At 42.1% G+C, this 10,285-nt stretch overlaps 1 protein-coding gene and 1 non-coding gene across 2 annotated transcripts in view; both read left to right on the forward strand.

The window, feature by feature from the left end:
* Positions 1 to 2,713, forward strand: part of NLRP9 (NLR family pyrin domain containing 9) — a 25,727-nt gene extending 23,014 nt beyond the window's left edge. The window contains exons 7-9 of the mRNA XM_024755218.1: positions 352 to 522; positions 921 to 1,091; positions 2,581 to 2,713. Of these exons, the coding sequence (XP_024610986.1) occupies positions 352 to 522; positions 921 to 1,091; positions 2,581 to 2,713 (475 nt within the window). The remainder of the gene's footprint in view (positions 1 to 351; positions 523 to 920; positions 1,092 to 2,580) is intronic.
* TRNAK-UUU (transfer RNA lysine (anticodon UUU)) lies at positions 1,326 to 1,397 on the forward strand. Its single transcript has one exon. It is a non-coding gene; the product is annotated as a tRNA-Lys (tRNA).
* Positions 2,714 to 10,285: the final 7,572 nt, after the last annotated feature.

Here is a 10,285-nt window from a genome sequence, read left to right on the forward strand (position 1 = left end):
GGAGAGACCAGGCAGCACAGAGAACAGCAGGGAGCCCGGGCAGAGTGAAGAAAGTGGAGAAGCGGAGTCGTTGTTTCATCTCTACCATCATCATCATCTTAGGAGTACTTGAGTGTTTCTACCTTTACAGGAATAAGTGAACATAAGTGAAGCCATTCCAGATTGGACCTCATGGTCGTATATATTTGTGTATATGGACCTCATGATTGTATATATTTGTGTATATGGACCTCATGATCGTATATATTTGTGTATATGGACCTCATGATCGTATATATTTGTGTATATGGACCTCGTGATCGTATATATTTGTGTGTATAGGAGAATTTTGTGTATTTTTTTTTTCTCCAGGTTGATGGGCTGTTGCTTCACTTCTGTTTGCTGTGTGGACCTCGCTGCTGTTCTTATTCACAGTGAGAAACTAAAAACCCTGAAACTAGGGAACAATAAGATATATGATGCTGGTGTCAAACAGTTATGTGAAGCTTTGAAGCATCCTAAGTGTAAATTAGAGACTCTTGGGTGAGTGTCCACTGATGTTGGGGAAGCTTACCTACCTCAAGAAGAGGAAAAGCTAGAGGATTAAAGGGATGAAGGGGAAGCATGTTTGAAAACAAGTGTGTCTGGAACAATCTGATAAGTAAAATGCTGGCCGTGAAACCAGGGTTTGCTCACGCCTGGCACGGCTGATATCTGGGACTGGGTGGTTCTTTGCTGTGTGGGGAAGCGGGCTGTTCTGTGCATTGTGGGATGTTTAGCTGCATCTCTCCACCCATGAGATGCTAGTAGCACTCCTCGTGTGTGTCAGATGTCTCCAGACACTGCCGCATGTGCCCCAGTGGAGGAGGACGCGTCTAGATTGTAAAGTCTCCTCTCTGAGGCGTGGCATCCGCATTTCGAGGTGGTGTTTCCCCATGCAGGTTGGAGATGTGTGAGCTCACCTCTGCCTGTTGTGAGGACCTGGCCTTGGCTTTCACTCTCTGCAAATCACTGAGGTGCATGAACTTGGAATGGATTAGCATGGACCGTGATGGGGCGGTGGTGCTGCGTGAAGCCTTGATCAGTCTGGAATGTGGCCTGCAGACGCTTGGGTGAGTGGACACTGTTTCCCCTGGTGGTGAGTGACCTCAGAGGGAGGGTTAGACTGCCATGGGTTTGCCCCGCATGGGCATGGTTCACATTTGGGCTGGAGATTTCTTTGCTCTGCGGAGCTGTCCTGTGCATCACAGGAGGTTGTGTAGCATCTCTGGTCGCTGCCCACATGTTCCATTCCCCGGGACACCTCCCTCCAGTCATGATGATCAAAAATGGAAACTTCAGGGACTTCCCTGGTGGTCTGGTGGTTAGGACTCTGCGTTTTTGCCGCTGTGGCCCTGGTTCAATCCCTGGTTGGGGAACCGAGATCCTGCAAGCCACGTGGCCAATAAAAACAAAACAAAACAAAACAAAACCTCAAAACTGCTGAGAGACAAGATTTTAATTGTTCAATCAAAAGAGAGAGATTGTGCAATATGATAGAGGTGTTAGTTACCGGTGTTGTTAACGCTGTGGTGGTAATCATTTTGCAATATGTAAACATATCAAACCAATGCATTGCATACCTTAACCTAACACAATGTTGTATGTCAATTATATCTCAATGAAATCTTAATTAACTAACTTTTTTTTTTTTTTTAATTTATTTATTATTTATTTTTGGCTGCGTTGGGTCTTTGTTGCTGTGCGCGGGCTTTCTCTAGTTGTGGCGAGCAGGGGCTACTCTTCATTGCGGTGCATGGGCTTCTCAATGCGGCAGCTTCTCTTGTTGTGGAGCACGGGCTCTAGGCACGCGGGCTTCAGTAGTTGTGGCACGTGGGCTCAGTAGTTGTGGCTCACGGGCTCTAGAGCACAGGCTCAGTAGTTGTGGCACACGGGCTTAGTTGCTCCGTGGCATGTGGGATCTTCCCAGACCAGGGCTCGAACCCATATCCTCTACATTGGTAGGCGGATTCTTAACCACTGCGCCACCAGGGAAGCCCTTAACTAACTTTTAAAAAGAATGCCTATCACATCTATTCCCTGAAAAGTTTTTAAAGGCTCCTGGCATTGTCAAATGTCCCCCCCCCCAAGAGGCAAAATCACCCCCAGGCAAGAATGACTGCTTTCCTGTAAACAGCATCTCCTACTTACCTTGCCGGCAAAGACGTAACCCCAACTCAGAGCTGGAAGGGGTTCCATAAAGGACTGAGCGGAGTCTTGACCCAGAAGTACATTTCCTCAAGAGTAGCAGTTAATATTGTTTGGAACATTATGTTTGCATTTAGAGTGTGTGTAGTTGATGTCTATAGAATGAATATGTGAATGCCTTCCGTTTGCCCCAACCCCGATGACCTACAGAGGATAAACAGAATGGTTCACATCCCTCCTCCTCACTTCCCTAGTCTCTAGGAAAGTTTCGTGCATTCTTTGCACAGTCAGTACAACTCTCCCAGCCGTTTCTAGGAAAGAGTGGAGAGGAAGTAGCCACTGGGGTGTAGAGAGGCCAACCATCATGGGTCAAGTCAAGAAAACTTTTTTTTTTTTTTTTTTGTATTTTCCCAGCCTGAATAAATCTTCCTATGATGAGGAAATCCAGATGCTGCTGACAGAGGTAGAAGAGACGAACCCCCAGCTGACCATTTCACACAGTCTCTGGATTGATTACGAGCACAGGCTCAGGGGTGTGCTTGGCTGACCTGGAAGGTCCTGAAGCAATCTTCTCACAAAGGCTTCCCCTTGGTCGCAATGGGCGTTTCTCCTCCTGACACACCCTCTGCTGTAAATTGTTCGCCAGGGCAGTGGGGACTGTAATTTCAGAGCTCTTCCTTCACAGTATTCTAGCAATACGATTGTGGGATGTGCTGTCTGTGCCTAAGTCCTCTAATGCCCCATCTTTAAAGTTCCCATCCTGCCTCACAATGTTTAGAAGAACAAATACATTAAATGGGTAAACACCTGGGAAAGCATGACTTTATTTTCTTACCGGATGTCTTGGGATGTAGGAACTTGGATTTGAAGGAACCACAGTCCTCTGACACTTCTGACAGAACTGCTGCTAGAATGTATCTATAGATTTTAGAATCTATTCACTACCTCTAACATCCCAACAGGACCTTTCATTTTTAGTTTGTTCAAATTTACTTTTCATCCGTTTTTCTGGTTTAGTAAAAAGGTATATTTCCAGATCGCTACTTATCCTTTAGCATATGCTACTCCATTTTTTTAAAAATTCGGTATTCTTCAAATGTATCTACACAGTTTAATTCAATGTTTTCTTTTTCAAATACACATTAATACCTCACTGTCATCATCAAACATTGCCTCATTCTCTGTTGCCTCTACAATAAATTATTAATGCCTTACTGGCCCTATATAGAGTTTTATTTTTGTTGAGTATAATACATTTTAAAGATTTATTTTATTGAAGTGTAGTTGATTTACAATGTTGTGTTAATTTCTGCTGTCCAGCAAAATGACTCCGTTATACATATATATATATTCTTTTTTTTAACATCTTTATTGGAGTATAATTGCTTTATAGTGTTCTGTTAGTTTCTGCTGTATAACAAAGTAAATCAGCTGTATGCATACATATATCCCCATATCCCCTCCCTCTTGCATCTCCCTCCCACCCTCCTTATCCCACCCCCCTAGGTGGTCACAAAGCACGGAGCTGATCTCCCTGTGCTATGCGGCTGCTTCCCACTAGCTATCTGTTTTACATTTGGTAGTGTATATATGTCCGTGCTACTCTCTCACTTCGTCCCAGCTTACCCTTCCCCCTCCCCGTGTCCTCAAGTCCATTCTCTGTTCGGTCTGTGTCTTTATTCCTGCCCCTAGGTTCTTCAGAACCATTTTTTTTTAGATTCCATATATATGTGTTAGCATATGGTATTTGTTTTTCTCTTTCTGACTTACTTCACTCTGTATGACAGACTAGGTCTATCCACCTCATTACAAATAGCTCAATTTCGTTTCTTTTTATGGCTGAGTAATATTCCATTGTATATATGTGCCACATCTTCTTTATCCATTCATCTGTCGATGGACACTTAGGTTGCTTCCATGTCCTGGCTATTGTAAATAGTGCTGCAGTGATCATTTTGGTACATGACTCTTTTTGAATTATGGTTTTCTCGGGGTATATGCCCAGTAGTGGGTTTGCTGGATCATATGGTAGTCCTATTTTTAGTTTTTTAAGAAACCGCCATACTGTTCTCCATAGAGGCTGTATCAATTTACATTCCCGCTAACAGTGCAAGAGGGTTCCCTTGTCTCCACACCCTCTCCAGCATTTATTGTTTGTAGATATTTTGATGATGGCCATTCTGACCAGTGTGAGGTGATAACCTCACTGTAGTTTTGATTTGCATTTCTCTAATGATTAGTGATGTTGAGCATCCTTTCATGTGTTTGCTGGCAATCTGCATATCTTCTTTGGAGAAATGTCTGTTTAGGTCTTCTCCATTTTTGGATTGGGTTGTTTGTTTTTTTGATATTGAGCTGCATGAGCTGCTTGTAAATTTTGGAGATTAATCCTTTGTCAGTTGCTTCGTTTGCAAATATTTTCTCCCATCCTGAGGGTTTTCTTTTCATCTTGTGGTTTCCTTCGCTGTGCAAAAGCTTTGAAGTTTCATTAGGTCCCATTTGTTTATTTTTGTTTTTATTTCCATTTCTCCAGGAGGTGGGTCAGAAAGGATCTTGCTGTGATTTATGTCATGGAGTGTTCTGCCTGTGTTTTCCTCGAAGAGTTTGATAGCGTCTGGCCTTACCTTTAGGTCTCTAATCCATTTTGAGTTTATTTTTGTATATGGTGTTAGGAAGTGTTCTAATTTCATTCTTTTACATGTAGCTGTCCAGTTTCCCCAGCACCACTTTACATTCTTTTTCATATTCTTTTCCATTATGGTTTATCCCAGGATATTGAATATAGTTCCCTGTGCTATACAGTTAGGACCTTGCTGTTTATCCATTCTCTATATAACAATTTTCATCTGCTAATCCCAAACTCACACTCCATTCCTCCCCCATTTTTAATAAACTTTATTTTTAGAGAAGTTTCATATTCACAGCAACATTGAAGGAAAATACAGAGGTTTCCCATAGACCTGCTGACCCTACACATACCCCTAGTTTGATCTAAAGAGTTGACAGATCCCAAAGATAATCCAATGCTGCTTGTGTTGTTTTTGTTCTACCACCATTGTTTAAACTGGCAAGTTTATTCTAAAGATAATATGAAAATGCAAAAAAAAAATAGAATATCCAAATTGATCTTTAAAAATTGAATGACTTGTCATAATTAACATTCATATGATTTAGGGTGAATCTTTTCGTCCATCTTGTGAAGTTTCTCTTTATTATTTTGCCCAATTTGCCATTTGGTTTTTGGCCTTTTCCTCATTTTTAGAACATTCTGATGCTATCCTTCTATCTGTCTTATGTATTAAGGTCCCCTGAATCCTGTCTGTATGTCTAGGAATACTACTTCCTGAGATAAAATCCTCAAAATAAAGAAGGAAAGACTGGTTGTCCAATGAGGGGCAAGGGACCAGTCCTCTTTTTTTTTTTTCTTTCTTTCCTTAGTTTTTTTGGCCATGCCATGTGGCTTGTGGGATCTTAGTTCCCCGACCAGGGATTGAACCCGAGGCCCTGCAGTGAAAGCGCTGAGTCCTAACCACTGGACTGCCAGGGAGTTCCTGGAAGCAGTCCTCTCTGGGTGATTTATGTAGCACATCATGTTCCCCAGTGGAATCAGGTGGACATTGGGGATGCTCACGGATTCTGAGGTGGGATACACTAACTTTACATGGAATACCCTCCAGGCTTAAAAGACCTGGGGCTACGTGTAGCAAGAATCATGGTATTTAAGGGAGAGGCCAGATTCCATATCAAATGGAAATGTTCAGTATGAGCCAATCATAGGTGACAGTCCGATTTGAGAAACATGAGAGCATTGACCGAAATGCCCATTGGGAGTTCATGGCAGCACTGTCCACAATAGCCAAGACATAGAAACAACCTACGTGTCCATCGACAGAGGAACGGCTAAAGAAGAGGTGGTACATCTATACAACGGAATATTAGCCAGAAAACAGAATAAAATAATGCCATTTGTAGCATTGTACCTAGAGATTATCATACTAAGTGAAGTAAGCCAGACACAGAAAGGCAAATATATGCTATCGCTTATACGTGGAATCTAAAACATGACACACATGAACTTGTTTACTAAACAGAAAGAGACTCAGACATACAAAACAAACTTACGGTTATCAAGGGGGAAAGGTGGGGAGGGATAAATTAGGAGATTGGGATTAACATATACACACTACTATATATAAGATAGATAACGAATAAGAACCTACTGTATAGCACAGGGAACTGTATTCAGTATTTTATAATAACCTGTAAGGGAAAAGAATCTGAAAAAGAACATGTATATATATATATAATGTGTATACACATTTATACATACATATATCTGAGTCACTTTGCGGTACACCTGAAACTAACACAACGTTGTAAATCAACTATACTTCAATTAAAAAGAAAGAAAATGCCCATTGGGAAAAACCGTATAGTTGTATAGTAGTGTAAAAGGAACCCTAGACCCAACCTCGAGTTCCAACTCCACCACAGATTACAACTTTGACTCTGCACTTCCACAGGGAATGTGGAAAACTTTCCTTGCCCTTTGCTCAGCTGCTCATGTAGATCTTCTCAGTAATTACCAGGAGCTGTCACTAATCCCCAGACGTGGATGACGGTGATGAGCACTGAGGATACGGTTTTCTCCTCACTGGAGGCACCCCAGACTCTCCATGCGGACAGTGTCACCTGTGCTACAGATGACATGATAATGGCACCTCTGTGGGGAGGTCGGGTCCAGGCACCCTGTCCCTCTAACTATGGCCCATCCTGATTGACACTTCCCTGTACAGAGCTCTGGAGCCAAGTCCAAGCAGGTGAGTGCTTCCTTGTGTTCAACCTCAAGGCAGAAAACAGGACAGAAGGGCTCTCCGACAGGAGAGGAACTCAGAGCTGTGCCGTTAGTACAATTGGGCAGGACAGGTGCTCACCCTGCCTTGTTCTGGGGTGCCCCATTCATGCCCTAGCTGAGCTGGTATCTGGTGGGCATGGGCTGGGGACTGTTGTAGGGTGAGACCACGATGGTGAGATTCACTGTAGGCCGTTCAGTCCTAGTGTTGACAATAGGGAAGAAAGGGTGGGGTCTCTTTGGAATCTCAGTCAGTCGTGCGTGATCAGAGCCACTGAGCAACTCAGCCATGTACGAAAGTGTCTGCTTATTTTCTCAGACCTAACAGATGTTTTGGCTTGAGTGTGAATACACATGGGAAATTGACGTGCAGACTCTGGGTTATAACTTCAGACTCCTGACACATCAGATAAGTTCCACTGACATATATTTACTTACATGCACAGACAGATATTCACAGAGAAAAACAGTGTGTGGTAAAATGACATTATGTTTCTTTTTTTTCTTTTCTGAAACCTTTTGCAGTAGGATGCAGTTGACTCGGTGTTCCTCCAAAGATTTGGGGGGTCAGATTTTTCTTCTGTATTATGTGTGTGTGAGAGAGAGTATCGCTTTGTGTGTGTGAGGCACGCAGGGGAGAAAGAAAAAATTTAATGAGAAGAACTCTATTAAATTTTCAAGTCTCAGAAAGAGTTTTACCGGTGGAGCATACCTGACCTGTCCTTCCCACTTTACATTTTAATATCCTTCCCTTCTATTCTTAGTAGTGAAGGATAATCAAACAATATTTACTATAGTTTTTACTACTACTTCTACTAACGCTAGATTAGAACAAACTTTGTTCAAGCCACTATGATCAACAATGAACATGAAAAACGTGTTCACGCCGGCCTTTTTTTCTGTTTTTTTCAAAATGAAATAATTTTTTTTCGTGAGAAGAGCTTTGATGATTATTATTGTTTTTACTAGAAAAGAACTTTTAATGTTCCTTTAAAAAGGCACCATGTAGTGACAGGAATCCGTCATTCCTTGTCCCATTTGACCCCAAACTTTCCACCCCCATGCCTGGAAAATGGAAGAGGGTGACCCAGAATTGCGTGAGTTTAATCACTGCCCTCTGGCTATAGAATATATATGACTATATTGTTTTCAGATTTTTTCCCTTATCGGTTATTACAAAATATTGAATATACTTCCCTGTGCTATACAGTATGTCCTTGCTGTTTACCTGTCTTATATATAGTAGTGTGTATCTGTTAATCCCAATCTCCTAATTTATCCCTTCCCCCACCCTTCTTCCCCTTTGGTCACCATCAGTTTGTTTTCTACGTCTGCGAGTCTCTTTCTGTTGCAAATGGAAGTTATCTTCTGATGCAAATAATTCCAACATGCACAACCGTATGGACAGGAGTTTTGAGGTCTCATTTTCATTTCACTGTCACGCCAGCCTTTGGATCTATGTTCTGCATTAATGCCTACTTTACATTTCTTATGAGGAATAGAGACACAGTGATAAGTAAAATTCCCCAAGTCGGACTAAGCTAACAAGTGGGTGATTTTGACATAAAACAAGAACTCTCTGGTCCAGAGGCTGAAATTTTAACATATGCATGGCTTCTACCCACTGTGCTGTTAATACCCCATATTATAAATGAGGGAATAAGGTTTTGAGACTTTAAAGAGGTCCCAGCACCAGTGAGGGGGCAGTCAAGAAAAAGACCTGGTGAATCACAAGCTGATGGTCAGAAGCTCTTCACTGTGCCACTTCCCGCGATTTCTGCATAGATCATCACAAGATACACCCGATTTTCCAGAAGAGGAGGGAATTTTGGTAACTCTGGGATTTTTTTGCAAATTCTTATCTCCTTTCCTATACCTGACAATGGCTTCTGAATCCTACAGAAATATTACAGATTGCTGCCTCTGGGACACATTACTCCCTAAATCAGAATATGTCAACCTTTGTACTCTGATGGAAACTTGTTATTCACTCATAAGGGCTCAGATCAGACTTTAACATGACACCTTAGGTGCTATGGGTGATTTTGAGCTCAGATAGCTAGCTGACTCTGATTTGTAAAACCCAGAACAAAGTAAAAGTCAGAGAAGATGTAGGAACACAAAAGCTAATGAAGATGTAAAACGATCTGCTGTGTAATGGGTCTAACATTCAAAATGTTAATTTTTTTAATTTTTAAAAATTCATATTTATGGCATATTTTCAGGTTTATAGTAAAAATATTTATAATTTTCCAATAGCAATTTTAAATTCTCTGAATATGTGCATAAATGTGGATAATCATAATATCTTCAGAGAGAGAAAATATCTTTTAAATGGAAGAGTTTATTTATGTAAACCAGGAATTTATATTCGTGAAATTCACTTTGTCTCTGCTCATTCTGTTTCGAAGTGATTCCATTATACTGAAACCACCAACAGTGCAAGAGGGTTCCCTTTTCTCCACAACCTGTCCACCATTTATTGTTTGTAGATTTTTTTTTTTTTTTTTTTTTTTTTTTTTTTTAGGCCATGGCTCATGGGCCCAGCCGCTCCGCGGCATGTGGGATCTTCCCGGACCGGGGCACGAACCCGTGTCCCCTGCATCGGCAGGTGGACTCTCAACCACTGAGCCACCAGGCAAGCCCTGCCCCAAGTTTGAACAATGGAAAATCTAAAGCTCCCATAATTTAACAAAAGGAATTGTTGCAGGCTTCTCAGGTACTGGTCCAGATGTATCAGTCATTTCGCCAAAGAATACTGATTCCTTCAAATGGAGATCTGATTTCAGAATCCAAGGTCTACTATTCGCTTTGCCCACTGCTGCCAGTAGGTTTCTGGTTCCGGGAACTCTCAGCAAAAAGAGCTCAGAGTTACTTTGGCTTCATACTCGTGCACACACACATCCCAAATGCACAGACATATTTATAACGAGCTATGGGTTACTCATCATTCCTCCAATTCAGAGCGAACCCTAAGAACTCATTCTAGCCTTACCCTCTTCTATACTTGTAAATATGCCACCAAAAGGACTACGTCCACCTTAACATTTATTATTGGCTCAGTCTTTTTCTTGCAGGTTTAGGGTCCCAGTCTCACAGCCACACTGCCTGTCTCATCCTGCCCACCCCCACATCTCCTCAGCACCCTCCTGAAATGCAGGTTCACTGCTGCCGTTCCTTCACACGGCTCCCCACGCCCTCACGGCAGCATCCCGGCCTTGTGACTAAAACACCCAACGACAAGGTCACAATGCCCACCCCCTCCCT

The sequence above is a fragment of the Neophocaena asiaeorientalis genome, unplaced genomic scaffold (assembly GCF_003031525.2).
Source record: "Neophocaena asiaeorientalis asiaeorientalis breed wild unplaced genomic scaffold, Neophocaena_asiaeorientalis_V1.1 scaffold694, whole genome shotgun sequence".
NCBI classification, from domain to species: Eukaryota; Metazoa; Chordata; class Mammalia; order Artiodactyla; family Phocoenidae; genus Neophocaena; species Neophocaena asiaeorientalis.